Here is a 22,558-nt window from a genome sequence, read left to right as displayed (position 1 = left end):
GTATCAAAAGATATTAAGCAGACAGTCTACTAATACTCAAATAGACCATCAAAATAAAGTATTACCGAATAGTCCCTGAGCTGTAGTGCCGACTGCTCCAAACAGTCTTGTGTGATTTGTTGGATATCATGTACACAGTATCAAGGTTGCATCAGTCTCCACACAATACACAGGATATAAAAGATTTCAGGAGAATTCAGAATGCATCAAAACTTAACACTTTACATTCCAGATGAAAGTGTATCATGCCAATTACAGAATCAAACAATAAAAGCCATTTCAGAAGTAAATGCACAACATCAATTACTCAATGATAAATCTACAATAAGGTTATGAATGGAAGTCCAAATTATACATAGTGTCAAGCTTGAGATCTCTTTACTACGGGTAGGTCTGGATACAGACTTGCGATCTCAAGACATTTTGTTATTCATTCATTCCTTTTCTTTTAGGCTTAGTCCCTTTATTAATCCGGGGTCGCGACAGCAGAATGAACCGCCAACTTATCCAGCACATTTTTACGCAGCGGATGCCCTTCCAGCTGCAACCCATCTCTGGAAAACATCCACACACACACCCATTCAAACACACACTCATACACTACAGAAAATGTAGCCTACACAATTAACCTGTACTGCATGTCTTTGGACTGTGGGGGAAACCGAAGTACCCCGAGGAAACTTACACAGGGAGGACATGCAAACTCCACACAGAAAGGCCAACTGACCCAGCTGAGGCTCGAATTAGTGACCCAGCGACCTTCTTGCTGTGAGGCCACAGCACTGCCTACTGTCACTACCAGACATTTTGTCCTTGGCTTTAAATACTCTATGAGAGCAATGAATGGTTATTTTGTTAAAGTTAACCAGTAACTTAAAGATTTACTCATTTGTTGGGATTTAATCAAAAGTTTGAAAACATATTGAACACAACCTTGTTACAAGTCATCAATAGCAGTAGGGATAGAAAGTTCAGAAAAGAGAGCAAGAATGTGAGGGCAAGAATTATTCTTCTTTTTCTTCTTTTTCTTTTTCTTCTTCTTCTTCTTCTTCTTCTTCTTCTTCTTCTTCTTCTTCTTGTTATTATTATTATTATTATTATTATTATTATTATTATTATTATTATTATTACTATAAGTATTAGTAGTAGTAGTAGTAGTGGTAATTTTATTGTCATTGTCATTATTGTCATCATCATTAACAGCATTGTATTATTATTATTATTATTATTATTAGGGGGTCAAGCGCGAAGCGCTGAAACCCTATTGTTTTTGTTAAGATTTTTAGGGGGTCAAGCGCGTAGCGCTGAAACCCTATTGTATTTGTTAGGATTTTTATTATTATTATTATTCTGCCGAAGTCACTATTGCCCAGACCAAACCGTAAGGCCGAGAGAGCTGAAACTTGGCCAGATCGTAGTACCCCGGTACACTACATTCTCACCAAAGATCAGCCAAATCGGACCATAGGTGGCGCTACAGCGCCAAAAACCAATATTTTGGACATTTTTGGCCGCTATACGTTCACCGTTTGTCGTAGACTCAAAAACTTTACATTTTTTGAATCCTTGAGTTAGCCCTAACAAAAGTGCACAGCTGCACTTTTTGCTCTACGACGCACCGTTTTCCTGCTACATTGCGTTTTGTCCGAAACCTACTTTTGCGAACTAGTCCTAGGTTTTTCACTCAATCTAAACCAAACCACCTCTCAAATGTTCTCTGGACATTGAATATCAATAATTATCAAAAAAAAGTTGACATTTTTATTCTCACTCGAAACAGTACACAACAATGTTCGATGCTAATTGAAGCTAAATGCTAATTGGAGCTATAACTTTTGAACAGAATGAGATATCATCACCAAACTTGGTACACACATGTATAAGCTCAATTTGAGGTGACACTGCAAAACCCGCAGACTTTGGCCACATGGTGGCGCTATAAAGCTTAAAAACCATAAAATGACCCCTACCTTACAACCGTTAGTCCGATCAGCTTGAAATTTGGCATGCAGTATCTTTGACCAGTTTGCCATGACATATTATAAGGACATTGGCACATCTCAAAAAACATGGCCGCCATTGGCCAATAAAGATTGAGCAGCCATTTAACAAGGTTAACGATCAGCGATCGGAACGAAACTCGCTGGGCATGTTCGACTTATAGACCTAGAGGTCTGTAAGAATTTTGAAAGAAATCGGCCACTAGGGGGCGATTTTACGCATTTTTAAGGTGTAATGGGTTGTGTATCAATCAACCTTTTGCGCAACCACACAAAATACATATCATATGATAGGCCTGCTCATACCGAACAGTTTGACACTCAAACCACTGCTGTCACTCACACCGTTCGTTAAATATTCATCAATATAGGAAAAACCTACTTTTGCAAACTAGTCCCTGGTTTTTAGTTCAATCGCGACGAAACCAGTATTGTTGGAATCTCTGGACTGTGTAGATCAATAATTATCAAAAAAAAGTTGAACCTTTCACTTTGGCTAGCTGTAACAGGCTAATTTAAGAAAGGGGCGTGTCCACACGAACCTACATGCCTGTAAACCAATAAGGAAAGCCAAAAATAACACAGAAATTGGTGAGCACATGTGGCATATCAACGAGATGAAACTTGCAAAATTTTGTGAAGATCAAACCATAGGTGGCGCTATAATAGCAAAAATAGTCTTTAAATAATGCTAAATCGCTTAAAAATAAAGTAAATTTGCTTCATTTACACACTATTTCACAAAAAACACTTAATCTACATATCATATGATAGGTCTGCTCATACTGAACAGTTTGAGACTAAAACCACTGCTGTTACTCAAACTTTTCATTAAAAAACCATCAATATAAACAAAACCTACTTTTGCGAACTAGTCCCTGGTTTTTAACTCAATTGCAACGAAACCAGTGTTGTATGAACCTCTGGACTGTGTAGATCAATAATTATCAAAAAAAAGTTGAACTTTCCATTTTAGATAGCTGTAACAGGCTCATTAACAAAAGGGGCGTGTCTACACGAACCTACATGCCTGTAAACCAATAAGGAAAACCGAAAACATCACAGAAATTGGTGAGCAGATGTGGCATATCAATGTGAATAAACATGCAAAATTTTGTGGAGATCGGGCTATAGGTGGCGCTATTATAGTGGAAATGGTTCTAAAAACATGCTAAAATGGCTTAAAAACGAAGTAAATGTGCTTCATTTACACACTTATCACTGAAATGATTTATAAGTTATTTTTTCTGTCCATCTTGGATGTTTAAAGGTCTCAAAAACACATAATTTCAATATTCTATCACTTTAGCCACTATAACACAGACTTTTAACTGTCACCTACCATTTCTAACCACTAAATGTCACAACAAGACCACTTATTTATTGTTCAAAACATTTGCATACCTTTGTTGTTTTACATTTTTTGAGTTTAAAGTCAGGGAAATTGCATTTAGGATCATTCTGAATCATATTTTGACCTGATGTAAACACTGTTATGCATTAAACATCTAATTTGGTCCCAGTTAACCTCTTCATAATAATTCTAATAGGTAAAACTGGTTCTATGATTAAACACATTGTTTTAAAACATATGTAAAGAAAATCACAACTGTGGCTTCTAGATGGCAGTAACAGACCACTTATTGTTTATTTTACTGCTCTATAGCAAAGAATGTAATGTAATGTAATGCATTCTGAATCCCAAACTGACATGGCATGAACACAGTTAATTCATTTAAGATCAAATTTAGTTAAAGCTTTTCACACTTTTTACTCTGTAGATTTTTAATTATTTTAATAAAATACAAAATTTTCTTTTTATATAGTTAGAACATGCTCAATTATAGAAGGGATATGTTTATGCACACCTAAATGGCTGTAATCACATAAATAAATTACACTGTGGCCACTAGATGGCAGTAGGAGATCACTAATAGCTTATTCACTGCTCTTTTGTCATTTTTATTAAGAAGAGCTAAAATAGCCATAACTCATGAAGGAATTAAAATATCTTCACCAAACTTGTTACACGTATGCAAGAGGTCAGTCTAAGGCCATAGCATAAAACTCGTAGACAATGGCCACATGATGGCGCTATACATTGTAAAATCACTGTATCTGAGTAACCATTTAACTGATTAACTTACAATTTGACATGTCGTGTCTTTGTCTAAGGTGCCATGACTCGATCTACACATTATATCATAGGGCTGCTTATACTAGTCACTTTGACATAAAAGCGGTCACTCGAAATGTTCATTAAAAATTTGTCAATATGTAAAAATCGAAGTTGCTTCTCTGGAGTGTTTAATTAAACATTTGTTAGCTCAATCTATAAACTTTAACACTCTAATCGTATATTTCCTACTTACAGGCGTCCTAACTGCTATATGACCTTACCCTGCTAAACTGCTTGACCCCCGTTAATTGCTGCTTGCAGCTATATTTATTATTAGGGGGTCAAGCGCGTAGCGCTGAAACCCTATTGTATTTGTTAAAGTTTTTATTATTAGGGGGTCAAGCGCGAAGCGCTGAAACCCTATTGTTTTTGTTAAGATTTTTATTATTATTATTATTATTATTATTCTGCCGAAGTCACTATTGCCCAGGCCAAACCGTAAGGCCGAGAGAGCTGAAACTTGGCCAGAAGGTAGTACCCCGGTACACTACGTTCTGGCCAAAGATCAGCCAAATCAGACCATAGGTGGCGCTATGGCGCCAAAAAAACACTTTTTGGACATTTTTGGCCGCTATTCGTTCACCGTTTGTCGTAGACTCAAAAACTTTACATTTTTTGAATCCTTGGCTTAACCTGAACAAAAGTGTATAGCAGAAATTTTTGCTCTACGACGCACCGTTTTCCCGCTACATCGCGATTTATCCGAAACCTACTTTTACGAACTAGTCCTAGGTTTTTCACTCAATCTAAACCAAACCAGCTCTCAAATGTTCTCTGGACACTGAATATCAATAATTATCAAAAAAAAGTTGACATTTTTATTCTCACTCGAAACAGTACACAACAATGTTCAATGCTAATTGAAGCTAAATGCTAATTGGAGCTATAACTTTTGAACGGAATGAGATATCATCACCAAACTTGGTACACACATGTATAAGCTTAATTTGAGGTGACAGTGCAAAAACAGCGGACTTTGGCCACATGGTGGCGCTATAAAGCTTAAAAACCATAAAATGACCCTAACCTTACAACCGTTAATCCGATCAGCTTGAAATTTGGCATGCAGTGTCTTTGACCAGTTTGCCATGACATATTATAAGGACAATGACACATCTCAAAAAACATGGCCGCCATTAGCCAATTAAATTTGTGCAGCCATTTAGCAAGGTTAACAAGCAGCGATCGGAACGAAACTCGCTGGGTATGTTCGACTTATGGACCTAGAGGTCTGTAAGAATTTTGAAAGAAATCAGCCTCTAGGGGGCGATTTTACGCAATTTTAAGGTGTAATGGGTTGTGTATCACACAACCTTTTGCGCAACCACACAAAATACATATCATATGATAGGCCTGCTCATACCGAACAGTTTGACACTAAAACCACTGCTGTCAGTCACACCGTTCGTTAAATATGCATCAATATAGGAAAAACCTACTTTTGCGAACTAGTCCCTGGTTTTTCACTCAATTGCAACGAAACGAGTGTTGTTAGAATCTCTGGACTGTGTAGATCAATAATTATCAAAAAAAAGTTGAACTTTTCACTTTGGCTATCTGTAACAGGCTAATTTACAAAAGGGGCGTGTCCACACGAACCTACATGCCTGTAAACCAATAAGGAAAACTCATAACATCACAGAAATTGGTGAGAACATGTGCCATATCAATGAAAAGTAACTTGCAAAGTTTTGTGAAGATCAAACCATAGGTGGCGCTATAATAGCAAAAATAGTCTTAAAAACATGCCAAATGGCTTACAAATAAAGTAAATGTGCTTCATTTAAACACTATTTCACAAAAACACTTAATCTACATATCAAATGATAGGTCTGCTCATACTGAACAGTTTGACACTAAACCCACTGCTGTCACTCACACCGATCATTAAAAAACCATCAATATAAACAAAACCTACTTTTGCGAACTAGTCCCTGGTTTTTAACTCAATCGCAATGAAACCAGTGTTGTATGAACCTCTGGACTGAGCAGATCAATAATTATCAAAAAAAAGTTGAACTTTCCATTTTAGATAGCTGTAACAGGCTTATTTACAAAGCGGGCGTGTCTACACGAACCTACATACCTGTGAACCAATAAGGAAAGCCCAAAACATCACAGAAATTGATGAGCACATGTGCCATATCAATGTGAATAAACATGCAAAATTTTGTGGAGATCGGGCAATAGGTGGCGCTATAATAGTAAAAATGGTCCTAAAAACATGCTAAAATGGCTTAAAAATGCAGTAAATGTGCTTAATTTACACACTATTACAAGTTTGATACAAGCTTGTCACTTAAATTATTTACATGTTTAATTTTTTGTCCTTTTTGGATGTTTTAGAGGTCTCAAAACACATATTTTCAATATTTTATCATTTCAGCCACTATAACAGACTTTTAAAGGTCACCTACCAAATTGAACCACTAGATTTCAGCAAAAGGCCAATTATTTATTATTCATAACATTTGCATACCTTTGTTTTTTGAGTTTAAAGTCAGGGAAATTGCATTTAGGATCATTCTGAATCACATTTTGACATGATGTAAACACTGTTATGCATTAAACATCTTATTTGGTCCCAGTTAACCTCTTCATAATAATTCTAATAGGTAAAACTGCTTCTATAATTAAACACCTTGTTTTAAAACATGTGTAAAGAAAATCACAACTGTGGCAACTAGATGGCAGTAACAGACCACTTATTGTTTATTTTACTGCTCTGTAGCAAAGAATATAATGTAACGTAATGCATTCTGAATCCCAAATTGACATGGCCTGAACACAGTTCATGCATTTAAGATCAAATTTAGTCAAAGCTTGTCACACTTTTTACTCTGTAGATTTTTAATTATTTTAATAAAATACAAATTTTCATTTTATATAGTTAGAACATGCTCAATCATAGAGGGGATATGTTTATGCACACCTAAATGGCTGTAATCACATAAATAAATTGCACCGTGGCCACTAGATGGCAGTAGGAGATCACTAATAGCTTATTCACTGCTCTTTTGTCATTTTTATTAAGAAGAGCTAAAATAGCCATAACTCATGAAGGAATTAAAATATCTTCACCAAACTTGTTACACATATGCAAGAGGTCAGTCTAAGGTCATAGCATAAAACTCGTAGACAATGGCCACATGATGGCGCTATACATTGTAAAATCACTGTATCTGAGTAACCATTTATCTGATTAACTTAAAATTTGACGTGTCGTGTCTTTGTCTAAGGTGCCATGACTCGATCTACACAATATATCATAGGGCTGCTTATACTGGTCACTTTGACATAAAAGCAGTCACTCGAAATGTTCTTAAGAAATTTGTCAATATGTAAAAATCGAAGTTGCTTCTCTGGAGTGTTTAATCAAACGTTTGTTAGCTCAATCTATAAACTCTAACACTCTAATCGTATATTTCATTGTCAAATAAACTACTTACAGGCGTCATAACTGCTATATAACCTTACCCTGCTAAACTGCTTGACCCCCGTTAATTGCTGCTTGCAGCTATATTTATTATTATTATTCTGCCGAAGTCACTATTGCCCAGACCAAACCGTAAGTCCGAGAGAGCTGAAACTTGGCCAGATTGTAGTACTCCGGTACACTACATCCTCACCAAAGATCAGCCAAATCAGACCATAGGTGGCGCTATGGCGCCAAAAACCAATATTTAGGACATTTTTGACCGCTGTTTGTTCACCGTTTGTCGTAGACTCAAAAACTTTACATTTTTTCAATCCTTGGGTTAGGCCGAACAAAAGTGTATAGCAAAACTTTTTGCTCTACGACGCACCGTTTTCCCGCTACATCGCCATTTGTCCGAAACCTACTTTTACGAACTAGTCCTAGGTTTTTCACTCAATCTGAACCAAACCAGCTCTCAAATGTTCTCTGGACACTGAATATCAATAATTATCAAAAAAAAGTTGAAATTTTTATTCTCGCGCGAAACAGTACACAACAATGTTCGATGCTAATTGAAGCTAAATGCTAATTGCAGCTATAACTTTTGAATGGAATAAGATATCATCACCAAACTTGTAACACATATGTATAACGTCAACTTGAGGTCACAGTGCAAAACTCGCAGACTTTAACCACATGGTGGCGCTATAAAGCTAAAAAAACATAAAAATTGCTCTAACCTTACAGCCATTAGTCCAATCAGCTTGAAATTTGGCATGCAGTGTCTTTGACCAAGTTGTCATAACATACTATAAGGACATTGGCATACCTCAAAAAACATGGCCGCCATTGGCCAATTAAAATTGAGCAGCCATTTAACAGGGTTAACGATGAGTGATCGGAACGAAACTCGCTGGGCATGTTCAACTCATGGTCCTAGAGGTCTGTAAGAATTTTGAAAGAAATCGGCCACTAGGGGGCGATATTACATATTTTTACTGTGTAATAGGTTATGTATTACACAACCTTTTGCGCAACCACACAAAATACATATCATATGATAGGCCTGCTCATACCGAACAGTTTGACACTAAAACCACTGCTGTCACTTACACAGTTTAATAAATATTCATCAACATATGAAAAACCTACTTTTGCGAACTAGTCCCTGGTTTTTCACTCAATCGCAACGAAACCAGTGTTGTTAGAATCTCTGGACTGTGTAGATCAATAATTATCAAAAAAATGTTGAACTTTTCACTTTGGCTAGCTGTAACAGGCTCATTTACAAAAAGGGCGTGTCCACACAAACCTACATGCCTGTAAACCAATAAGGAAAGCCCAAAACATCACAGAAATTGGTAAGCATATGTGGCATATCAATGAGAAGAAACTTGCAAAATTTTGTGAAGATCAAACGATAGGTGGCGCTATAATAGCAAAAATAGTCTTAAAAACATGCCAAATGGCTTAAAAATAAAGTAAATGTGCTTCATTTAAACACTATTTCACAAATACACTTAATCTACATATCATATGATAGGCCTGCTCATACCAAACAGTTTGACACTAAAACAACTGCTGTCACTCACACCGTTCATTAAAAAAACATCAATATAAACAAAACCTACTTTTGCGAACTAGTCCCTGGTTTTTAACTCAATCGCAACGAAACCAGTGTTGTATGAACCTCTGGACTGAGCAGATCAATAATTATCAAAAAAAAGTTGAACTTTCCGTTTTAGATAGCTGTAACAGGCTTATTTACAAAGCGGGCGTGTCTACACGAACCTACATACCTGTGAACCAATAAGGAAAACCCAAAACATCACAGAAATTGATGAGCACATGTGCCATATCAATGTGAATAAACATGCAAAATTTTGTGGAGATCGGGCAATAGGTGGCGCTATAATAATAAAAATGGTCCTAAAAACATGCCAAAATGGCTTAAAAATGCAGTAAATGTGCTTAATTTACACACTATTACAAGTTTGATACAAGCTTGTCACTTAAATTATTTACATGTTAATTTTTTTGTCCTTTTTGGATGTTTTAGAGGTCTCAAAACACATATTTTCAATATTTTATCATTTCAGCCACTATAACAGACTTTTAAAGGTCACCTACCAAATTGAACCACTAGATTTCAGCAAAAGGCCAATTATTTATTATTCATAACATTTGCATACCTTTGTTTTTTGAGTTTAAAGTCAGGGAAATTGCATTTAGGATCATTCTGAATCACATTTTGACATGATTTAAACTCTGTTGTGCATTAAACATCTTATTTAGTCCCAGTTAACCTCTTCATAATAATTCTAATTGGTAAAACTGCTTCTATAATTAAACACCTTGTTTTAAAACATGTGTAAAGAAAATCACAACTGTGGCAACTAGATGGCAGTAACAGAGCACTTATTGTTTATTTTACTGCTCTGTAGCAAAGAATATAATGTAACGTAATGCATTCTGAATCCCAAATTGACATGGCCTGAACACAGTTCATGCATTTAAGATCAAATTTAGTCAAAGCTTGTCACACTTTTTACTCTGTAGATTTTTAATTATTTTAATAAAATACAAATTTTCATTTTATATAGTTAGAACATGCTTAATTATAGAAGGGATATGTTTATGCACACCTAAATGGCTGTAATCACATAAATAAATTACACCGTGGCCACTAGATGGCAGTAGGAGATCACTAATAGCTTATTCACTGCTCTTTTGTCATTTTTATTAAGAAGAGCTAAAATAGCCATAACTCATGAATGAATTAAAATATCTTCACCAAACTTGTTACACATATGCAAGAGGTCAGTCTAAGGTCATAGCACGAAACTCATAGACATTGGCCACATGCAGGTGCTATACATTGTAAAATCATTGTATCTGAGTAACCATTTATCTGATTAACTAGAAATTTGACATGTCGTGTCTTTGTCTAAGGTGCCATGACTCGATCTACACATTATATCATAGGGCTCCTTATACTGGTCACTTTGACATAAAAGCGGTCACTCGAAATGTTGTTAAGAAATTTGTCAATATGTAAAAACTGAAGTTGCTTTTCTGGAGTGTTTATTCAAGCATTTGTTAGCTCAATCTATAAACTCTAACACTCTAACTACTTACAGGCGTCATAACTGCTATATGACCTTACCCTGCTAAACTGCTTGACCCCCGTTAATTGCTGCTTGCAGCTATATTTATTATTATTATTATTATTATTATTATTATTATTCTGCCGAAGTCACTATTGCCCAGACCAAACCGTAAGGCCGAGAGAGCTGAAACTTGGCCAGATGGTAGTACCCCGGTACACTACGTTCTGGCCAAAGATCAGCCAAATCAGACCATAGGTGGCGCTATGGCGCCAAAAAAACACTTTTTGGACATTTTTGGCCGCTATACGTTCACCGTTTGTCGTAGACTCAAAAACTTTACATTTTTTGAATCCTTGGGTTAACCTGAACAAAAGTGTATAGCAGAAATTTTTGCTCTACGACGCACCGTTTTCCCGCTACATCGCGATTTGTCCGAAACCTACTTTTGCGAACTAGTCCTAGGTTTTACACTCAAACTAAACCAAACCAGCTCTCAAATGTTCTCTAGACACTGAATATCAATAATTATCAAAAAAAAGTGGACATTTTTATTCTCACGCGAAACAGTACACAACAATGTTCAATGCTAATTGAAGCTAAATGCTAATTGGAGCTATAACTTTTGAACGAAATGAGATATCATCACCAAACTTGATACACACATGCATAAGTTCAATTTGAGGTGACACTGCAAAACCCGCAGACTTTGGCCGCATGGTGGCGCTATAAAGCTAAAAAAACATAAAAATTACTCTAACCTTACAGCCATTAGTCTGATCAGCTTGAAATTTGGCATGCAGTGTCTTTGACCAAGTTGTCATAACATACTATAAGGAGATTGGCATATCTCAAAAAACATGGCCGCCATTGGAAAATTAAAATTGAGCAGCCATTTAACAAGGTTAACGATGAGTGATCGAAACGAAACTCGCTGGGCATGTTTGACTCACGGTCCTAGAGGTGTGTAAGAATTTTGAAAGAAATCGGCCACTAGGGGGCGATTTTAAGTATTTTTAGTGTGTAATGGGTTGTGTATCACACAACCTTTTGCGTAACCACAAAAAATACATATCATATCATATGTCTGCTCATACCGAACAGTTTGACACTCAAACCACTGCTGTCACTTACACCGTTCGTTAAATATTCATCAATATAGGAAAAACCTACTTTTACGAACTAGTCCCTGGTTTTTCACTCAATCGCAACGAAACCAGTGTTGTTGGAATCTCTGGACTGTGTAGATCAATAATTATCAAAAAAAAGTTGAACTTTTCACTTTGGCTAGCTGTAACAGGCTAATTTACAAAAGGGGCGTGTCCACACTAACCTACATGCCTGTAAACCAATAAGGAAAGCCTAAAACATCACAGAAATTGGTGAGCACATGTGGCATATCAACGAGATGAAACTTGCAAAATTTTGTGAAGATCAAACCATAGGTGGCGCTATAATAGCAAAAATAGTCTTTAAATAATGCTAAATCGCTTAAAAATAAAGTAAATTTGCTTCATTTACATACTATTTCACAAAAAACACTTAATCTACATATCATATGATAGGTCTGCTCATACTGAACAGTTTGACACTAAAACCACTGCTGTTACTCAAACTGCTCATTAAAAAACCATCAATATAAACAAAACCTACTTTTGCGAACTAGTCCCTGGTTTTTAACTCAATCGCAACGAAACCAGTGTTGTATGAACCTCTGGACTGAGTAGATCAATAATTATCAAAAAAAAGTTTAACTTTCCATTTTAGATAGCTGTAACTGGCTCATTAACAAAAGGGGCGTGTCTACACGAACCTACATGCCTGTAAACTAATAAGGAAAACCCAAAACATCACAGAAATTGGTGAGCAGATGTGGCATATCAATGTGAATAAACATGCAAAATCTTGTGGAGATTGGGCAATAGGTGGCGCTATAATAATGGAAATGGTTCTAAAAACATGCTAAAATGGCTTAAAAATGCAGTAAATGTGCTTCATTTACACACTTATCACTGAAATGATTTATAAGTTATTTTTTTGTCCATCTTGGATGTTTAAAGGTCTCAAAAACACATTTTCAATATTGTATCATTTTAGCCACTATAACACAGACTTTTAACTGTCACCTACCATTTCTAACCACTAGATGTCACAACAAGACCACTTATGTATTGTTCAAAACATTTGCATACCTTTGTTTTTTTACATTTTTTAGTTTAAAGTCAGGGAAATTGCATTTAGGATCATTCTGAATCATATTTTGACCTGATGTAAACACTGTTATGCATTAAACATCTAATTTGGTCCCAGTTAACCTCTGTGTAATAATTCTAATAGGTAAAACTGGTTCTATGATTAAACACCTTGTTTTAAAACATTTGTAAAGAAAATCACAACTGTGCCTTCTAGATGGCAGTAACAGACCACTTATTGTTTATTTTACTGCTCTATAGCAAAGAATGTAATGTAATGTTATATATTGCATTCTGAATCCCAAACTGACATGGCATGAACACAGTTAATACATTTAAGATCAAATTTAGTTAAAGCTTTTCACACTTTTTACTCTGTAGATTTATAATTATTTTAATAAAACACAAATTTTTCAATTTATACAGTTAGAACATGCTCAATTATAGAAGGGATATGTTTATGCACACCTAAATGGCTGTAATCACATAAATAAATTACACTGTGGCCACTAGATGGCAGTAGGAGATCACTAATAGCTTATTCACTGCTCTTTTGTCATTTTTATTAAGAAGAGCTAAAATAGCCATAACTCATGAAGGAATTGAAATATCTTCACCAAACTTGTTACACATATGCAAGAGGTCAGTCTAAGGTCATAGCATAAAACTCGTAGACAATGGCCACATGATGGCGCTATACATTGTAAAATCACTGTATCTGAGTAACCATTTATCTGATTAACTTAAAATTTGACATGTCGTGTCTTTGTCTAAGGTGCCATGACTCGATCTACACATTATACCTTAGGGCTGCTTATACTGGTCACTTTGACATAAAAGCGGTCACTCGAAATGTTCATTAAAAATTTGTCAATATGTAAAAATCGAAGTTGCTTCTCTGGAGTGTTTGATCAAACATTTGTTAGCTCAATCTATAAACTCTAACCCTCTGATCATATATTTCATTGTCAAATAAACTACTTACAGGCGTCATAACTGCTATATGACCTTACCCTGCTAAACTGCTTGACCCCCGTTAATTGCTGCTTGCAGCTATATTTATTATTATTATTATTATTATTATTATTATTATTATTAGTCAATTATTGTGTATGCGTGTATGTCTGTGTTTCAGTGCTATTTATTTACAGATAATACTTAGTTTTCAAAATATTCAATTACATTTTTCTTTAAATGTTCCTTTCTAGATTGTGTCTTTATTCTGTAGTCATTCTGTAGTGCACTTTTAGTTTAAAATAGCTTTTTAAATATATAAAATAATTTTTAAATCTATATTTTATAGTTAAAAGATCTTAAAATTGCTAATGGTCGTTTATGCATTTTTATCTTTAGTACTTCAAGCATATTTCAGTTAGCAAGTTCATTTAATTTAATCTGTTTTAGTACATTCATTCATTCATTCATTCATTCATTCATTCATTCATTCATTCATTCATTCATTCATTCATTCATTCAATCATTCATTTTCTTTTTGGCTTTGTCCTTTTATTAATCCAGAATCGCCACAACGGAATGAACCGTCAACTTATCCAGCACATGTTTTTATGCTGCAGATGCCCTTCTAGCCGCAACCCATCTCTGGGAAAAGTTTTAGTACAATTTAATATAATTTAAAAAGTATTTTGTTCCATGCTTTATTTTAATTTTGTTCATTTATCTTTTTTTGTTTATGTTGTTTGGCCATTGAAACATTAAGAAAAAAAATAAGAATTGAAACAAATTGTTATAATAATAATAATAATAATAATAATAATAATAATAATAATAATAATAATAATAATTATTATTATTATTATTATTATTATTATTATTATTATTATTATTATTATTATTATTATTATTATTATTAATAATAATAATATTGTTATTGATATTATTATTATTTATATTATTATTGTTGTTGTTGTTGTGTTGTTGTTGTCATTATTATTATTATTATTATTATTATTATTATTATTATTATTATTATTATTATTAGGTGTCACAGTGGCGCAGATGGTAGTACGATTGCCTCACAGCGAGAAGATCACTGATCAGGCCCAGCTGGGTCTGTTGGCATTTGTATGTGGAGTTTGCATGTTCTCCCAGTGTTTTCTCCCAGCGTGGGTTTCCTCCAGGTGATCTGGCTTCCCCCACAGTCCAAAGACATGCTGTAGGTGAACTGAATAAACTACATTGGCCATGGTGTATGTGGAAGTGTATGGGTGTTTCCCAGTTTTGGGTTGCGGCTGGAGGGGCAACCGCTGAGTAAAATATATGCTGGATAAGTTGGCGGTTCATTCTGCTGTGAAGACCCCTGGATAATAAAGACTAAACCGAAAAGAAAATGAATGAATTATTATTATTATTATGTTTGGTTTTATTTATCATTACTTCATTACCATTTTTATGCTCTGTTTTCCTTTCCATATATACTGTACTGTATCTACATCCTTCACAAACCTCGGTAGATTTCCATCTCATGCCTCTTGTAGCTCGTTAACATTTTATGGAGCATTAAAGCAAACTTAAGAGAGGCTTTTCCATCTGTAATGCAGTTAATGATCTCTCCCATTCCCAGATAAGACGTGTCCAGCTGCTACTGCTCTGGAGGAGTGGAGAACTTGTAATGATCATCCATGCATCACCTTCTTCTGGGAAGCTTCGCCGTGGGGGCCTTGCATTGAAGATTCCTCCATGAATGTAAATGGCAGCGGCTACTGGAACGGAACGGCCACCTGTGCAGTCGGGCTGCAGATCCGTAAAGTGGCCTGCATGAAAATGGGCGTTGGGCCGGTTATTCCCAAAAGGTACCTTATTTTTATGTATGACATTTATAATCTGTGGATTTGTGCATTTCGACACACCACACTGTTAGTGTGTTCAGTTGCATTTTGTTGAGGTTAGATTATTAAAGCACAAAGATTTCCCTCCACTGCTCATAGCGTGAAGGTAAGAGGCTGTGTTCTTCTAGTCTTTGGTGTTCACTGATTTGATTTGAAGTTAAATCAAGAATGCTTGCTTTACCCGTTAGATAATGACAATAAGAGTTTGTTCAGACAGACATAAAAATCAGACTTTTTTTGTGCGTCTGGGGTGCGTTTCCGAAAACCTTCGTTAGCCAACTAAAGTCGAAATTTCCGTCATTACAAACATAGTTCTTTGATTTGACATTTCGCAAATCGCAAACTGCACTGCAAACTTGTATGCTTGCAACTACTCTGGAGCTGTAGTTAGTAACATAGTTCCTGGTTGTGTTGTTTTCACCGTTATCCTATTCATTTAGAACATTCTAACATTTAAACTTGGAATGATAAAAATAAATAAATAAATAAAACATTAGTCATCTCTTTTAGGTATAATTTGCTTTCAAACTATTTTTGATGTCATTTTGAACACAGCCGTGGCTCATGTCGAAAGCTGTAGGTGACCTATTATTTAAAAGAGGAATTTACGTTTACGTTACATCTTTAAAGCTCATGAAAACACACACACACACACACACACACACACACACACACACACACACACACATACACACACACACACACACACACACACACACACACACACACACACACACACACACACACACACACACACACACACTATATGTTATTATATACAGTTGAAGTCAGAATTATGAGCCCCCCCTGAATTATTAGCCCCCTTATTTATTTTTTTCCCCAATTTCTGTTTTTTTTGTTTGTTTTTTTTAACACATTTCTAAACATAATAGTTTTAAGACTCATTTCTAATAACTGATTTCCTTTCTGTGTCAAGCAGAACAGACAATAAAGTTTAAACTAAACTAACTAACTAAACTATATATACATATATACAGCATACATTAATGGTGTTCATTTATAGTAGGTTATTTATTAAGAAATGTATTTGTACTGTATATGGCATGGGTCTGTTGGTTAGCTCATTTCTGCAGTAGTTTAAAGGTGTTGTAAGGTGCTGTAGGTAGACTTAAAAAAATAAATATAATATTTTTATAAATAGCATACTGTAAATTATGCCTAAAACCAATAATAATGTATATGATTCATATATGATATTAGAATATGTGTTAGCTAAGTGATTTAAAATATTTTCAAAAATATTTGTAAAGGAAACCATAGGTCCTATATGTGTCATTTACATATACTGCATTTTAATTAAATTGGAAAACGAGTGCATGTTTTTACCAAAACTGATATCATTTATATATATATATATATATATATATATATATATATATATATATATATATATATATATATATATATATATATATATATATATTTATTTATTTATTTATTTTTGTGCATGTGCATGTAAAACAATACAATTTTCACAAATATTATATTATTTTTTTCTGTAAGGAAGTTGTAACTCCATCCTGTTTAGAGAGTCATTATAAACCTTTTTTTTGTTATAACTAACGTAGTTCAAATGATGGATCTGCAACAAAGCAACTGCGCTTTTGGGAAACACTAACACTCATCACTACATTTTTTATTTTTTTATTTTATTTTATTTTTTTCCCAAATGATGCTTTTTACTATGGTAGTTCAGCTCCGAGTTATGTGGTTGTTTGGGAAACGCACCCCAGATTAGTTTGTATATTGAACTGTAAAAAGAAAAGAAAAGAAAGCCTATCATTTCAGGCATTATTTGACATGGTCATTTAAGTTATGATAATACTTCCCACCAGGGCTGGACTGGGGCAAAAAATCGGCCCTGGCATTTTGGGCCAGAGCGGCCCACTAAATTCAATCAAAATGCTATCTATCTATGCACGTCCAATATTTTTATCAAATCATTCTATAAAACACAAAAGCCAAATAAATAAATAAATACAAACTTTAATCTCAATTTAATTTCTGTATACTGTCCATAAAGATATTTGTTGAGTTCTAAAAAATACACTATTCATTAATTTATTTTTCTTCGCATAAGTCCCTTATTTATCAGGGGTTGCCACAGTGGAATGAACTGCCAACTATTCCAGCATGTTTTATGCAGCAGATGCCTTTCCAGCCACAACCCAATATTGGAAATCACCCACACACTCATACACTACAGCCAATTTAGCTTATCCAATACACTATTCACTCAGCCTATATTCAATAATAAACATAACAAAAACTGCCTGCTAATGCATGGGTAAATCTTCATAGGGAACAGTGTTACATTTTAACCTCTTTCACCTCATCCTGCTTGCTGTTTCACTATCTAAACAATGAAAGCATAATATAAGTCAAATTTATTTCATTTTGATATTATGATTAACAGACACCAAACAGCCTCGTGTAGCGGCATATTTATATGAGCGTCATCTTCACTCTGCATATTTATAACAAAACAGGGCTTAAATATAACTGCCTCCTTTCATTTTCATTGAAAAAAATGAACTTTACCCTGTCTCTTTTGCAGTATATCAGTTTTAATAACCAATAATGGCCATTATAACAGTATAACGTACAATAAATCTAAACGATAAAGGTAAGCAATCAATGTGCAGAATCAGAGTATGTGGTTACATAAATTAATGTATTAGCTTATCTTTGCACTCAGCCAAAACAGTTAACTGAGAACAAGTGATTCAAAAGACATAAGAATAGTTAGATAGAGACAACAAGATGAATTCAATATCACGTTTAACAACTATAGTGATCAGATCCAGCAGATGAACTGTCTGACATGCACTATACTCTCACCTGGGGTGTATGCTCACCCGCTGATTTACTGGCTGCACGTAATTTTCATGTGATTTGCGTTTTTTGCCGTGTACTAGAATGACCGGAGAACTTTTCAGAACCGCTAAATGAAGTGCCGGTGTATTTCCCGCGATTTCTCTGCGCCTCCCTTGCGTTTCTTCTCTTTGACAAATACACACAGACGACGCACGCTCACACAGGGTCCAAAATAGGACTTTGTGATTGGGCCAGCCCAATGTCAATACCGAAAAGAGCCAATGGGCTGCAGAGTGTCACATGGGCCGGCCCGGTCTGTCTGTCCGGGAAAAAAAGCATCTACTTTCAGAGAATCACAGGTCACAGCAGCGTCAATTAATAAGGCAGAAAAAAAAAACGATAGGCTGCTAAGCCTTTTATGGGCCGATCAGATCATAAGACGATTATTAGCCCGGCCCAAAAAGTACGTCGGCCCACCGGGAAAGTGCCCGGTCTGCCAGATGGCCAGTCCGCCCCTGCTTCCCACACTGTAAAAAGTTCCACACAATTCCTTTAAGTTGTCCCAACAAAAATCTATTTAGTGAACTTAATAATTTTTACATATTTAAGTTAATTAAATAAATAAAACAACAAACTTGTCCCAAAAAGCAATCTAAAAGTTGTGTTGTTTCAAGTCATTTTTAAATAAGTAGTTTGAACAAGCAGCAAAAGTCTTTTTAGTGCAGTTGATTGATTTAAACAAGAATTTTTGTTTTTGTATATTATATTACAATTTTTGTAAAATGGCACATTTCAGTTTACAAATGTGACATTATTTTAATAAATATGCACGGATTTGCAAACATAACAAATATAAAATAAAAAAGATTTTAAAAATAAATTATAAAAATCACTTTACATTTCAGCAAATTCTGCAAAAGCCAGGGAGAAATAAAATCCCTATTTTGGGGTAATAATATTGTAAATAATAAGACAAATTATGCAAGAACTCATCTCTCTGTAAAACTCTATTAATAAAATGTAAAGATTGGTCTATGTAAGGGCTGCTAAAGTGGAGATTTATGGCTCAGTGCAGAACAAGCAACACGCCTTGATAAACCATATTTAAAGGGTAATGAAACAACAAAACACAATTTTTGAGATGTTGACAGTTCCTCATTGCTAAAAACACTATTAGGACACATACATTTCACTAAAAAGTGGCTGTTTTTGCGATGTTTAGAGCAAATTCGTTCTTTTAAAAGCAATGTCACAGCGATGAAATCCTTGAGTTTTCAGCACATCTGTTCATGAATTCATGAGAAAGATTAATCAGCACGCTGTATTGTGAATCAGATGCAACTTCATTAATGTGCACGATATAGCTTTAAAGACTCCTTTTACCTGTTACGTTATTCCAAAAGACGCCATGTTGTGTTGCCAACCGTGATTCAAACAAGTAGAAAAAGAATTGTTCGGATATGTTTTGTAATTTAAATCAACTTAAATCTTAAAGTGCATCAGGAGAAAGATTTGTATTTTAAATGTTTTCTTTACATTCAATTGGAAAAACACTTTTTAAGCAAAAAGCCAACAATCTCAAAAGCCTGCCATGTGTCACGTTTAAATTATAGGTTTATCTTAGTCAGAACATATTGTAAATATTTAATTTTATTTTCCCTTCTGGATTCTGGATGCACTGACTGTAATACTGTATCACACGCATATGAAGTAGTGTCAATATTTGCGTTGACATTCTCTCATTATACTCACATATGGTATTCCATACACACGAATGAGTAAACAAGGAAATAGTTTTTGATATACTGTAGCATATGTATTGTAGGCATGGGCTGGTATTGTTCATAAATCATGCTTACTACTATCTTATGACTCTTAGTATTGTTGTACTATGGCAACCAAGATAATTTAACCTTTTGACTACACTGTCTGAACAAATATATCTACCATACAACAATATTGCATTAAGGAAAGGTTTATGTAGCTGTGTGAATATGATTTCTTTATTCTTTGTTTTCTTTATCATTATTGCTTGCCTGCATCTACTTTTATTCCCCAGATTAGTTTCAACCTTAAATCAAAACATGTTTGAGAGCTTACTGAGGAAAGCAATATTTTAGCATCCTTTTAACTTGTATGGGGATTTATTGAAAATGCTGGTCAATGTAGTTTTTTTTTTTTTTTTTTTTTTGGCATATTAATAGTAAATCCCTTGTTAATAACCTTAATTTTATTGCTCATAAAGCATTTATTGCCACCATCCAATGGCATAACAATGCCCACAAACTCAGACTATTTAAGTATACTATTTATTTGGCTTAATGCCTTGTTTATCAGGGGTCGCCACGCCGACATGAACCGCCAACTAATCTGGCATATTTTTTTTAAGCAGAGGATGCCCTTCTAGTCAATACCCAGTACTGGGAAACACCCATACACTCTCGCATTTACACACACTGATACACTACGACCAATTTAGTTCATCCAATTCACTTATGCCACATGTCCTTGGACTGTGGGGGAACTGGTCCAGTCGGTATTTGAAGCAGCGACATTCTTGCAGTGTGCTAACCACTAAGCCACTGTGTCACCCTTTATAAATACTGAATTGTGTTTTCATATGTGTCTATTATTTATATGAAATATATGTTTGTTGATGCAATGCATTAATTCATTTATTCATTTTCTTTTCGGCTTAGTCCCTTTATTAATCTGAGGTTGCCACAGCGGAATAAACCGCCAACTTATCTAGCATATGTTTTACACAGCGGATGCCCTTTTCAACTGCAACCCATCACTGGGAAACATCCATACACTCTGATTCACACGCATACACTACAGACAATTTTAGCTTACCCAATTCACCTGTACTGCATGTCTTTTGGGTAAACCGGAGCATACGGAGGAAACCTACACGAACACGGAGAGAACATGCAAACTCAACAAAGAAATGGCAGATGACCCAGCCAAGGTTCAAACCAGTGAGCTCTTGCTGTGAGGCGATCGTGCTACCCACTGCGCCACATTGACATCCAGCAGCAATGCTTCATTAACAATGTTAGCCATTATAAATAATGCTAAGAGAATTAAGCCAAACAAGAAAGTCAGCTTTTTTGACATAGCATTTAATTTATATTACAAAACTTTGCACGTATTGACATCTACTTGCTTTAGAACAAATAAGTAATTGATGAACCTAGAAGTTTACTATTAGATTTACCTAAAATGAATTATAAATCATGTTTAACGAGCTTTGAAACATGCATCAAAGCCAGTGGTAGATTTCAGAATAAGTGTTCAAGGTATGGCTACTCACAGCAGAGTACGTGAGAAATAAACAGCCTGGAGCTAACATCTTTAAAAAATAATCATTGAAAAGGTGCTATCGGTATAAATAAACCACATATTTAAAGTCTAACATGACACAACAGCAGTAGTATTTGTAAAACATCAGCGAGTTTGGCTCTCCACCATGACACTTCTGAGATTTGCTTCAGGCGGAGTGATATATACTGTATGATACTGTTTAATATTGCATGACTGGAAAGACCTCTCAGCCAATTAGAATAGAGAACAAGAGTGAATTGTTGTGTTTGAGTGTGTTTGTAAACTTTCAGTTTTACAGCATTCTTGAATCCGACCTATTTTCTTTATAGCATCCATTTTTATAGCTTTAACATTTCCATCGTTTTCTCCCCCAGGTCTGTACAGTATACACTATATATAGTATTCCCTCTGCTAAATTTTGCAAATATTTGTACATTTAGTTTGATCAGTGCATTAAACGAAAGCAGATATAATTAGACGCTTCTGCTCTGGGATGCGTCTTTGAACGTACCATGCTGTTGAGCAAATGCGTGAGTTTTGCATATCACTTCTACACAGTCGCACACGTTTGAAAACCCACTTTGATAGTTTCCCATTCAAATAGCATCGCTTTAGCAACAGAAGCTGAAACTCAAAGATATTGGCGGCGCC

At 35.0% G+C, this 22,558-nt stretch overlaps 1 protein-coding gene across 3 annotated transcripts in view; it reads left to right on the top strand.

Annotated features, from left to right (window-relative positions):
• Nucleotides 1-22,558, top strand: part of thsd7ba (thrombospondin, type I, domain containing 7Ba) — a 435,675-nt gene that overhangs the window by 276,141 nt on the left and 136,976 nt on the right. For all 3 annotated transcript variants that reach the window (XR_015499198.1, XM_087267488.1, XM_087267487.1), the window contains one exon: nucleotides 15,478-15,706. Coding sequence is in view for 2 of the 3 variants with exons in the window: in XM_087267488.1 (XP_087123614.1) it covers nucleotides 15,478-15,706 (229 nt within the window). In the remaining variant the exon portion in view is untranslated. The remainder of the gene's footprint in view (nucleotides 1-15,477; nucleotides 15,707-22,558) is intronic.

Source organism: Danio rerio, chromosome 9, assembly GCF_052040795.2.
Source record: "Danio rerio strain M-AB ecotype USA chromosome 9, GRCz13ab, whole genome shotgun sequence".
Taxonomy (NCBI): domain Eukaryota; kingdom Metazoa; phylum Chordata; class Actinopteri; order Cypriniformes; family Danionidae; genus Danio; species Danio rerio.
Note: the sequence above shows the minus strand (reverse complement) of the source record. Positions and strands in the feature narration are given on the sequence as shown.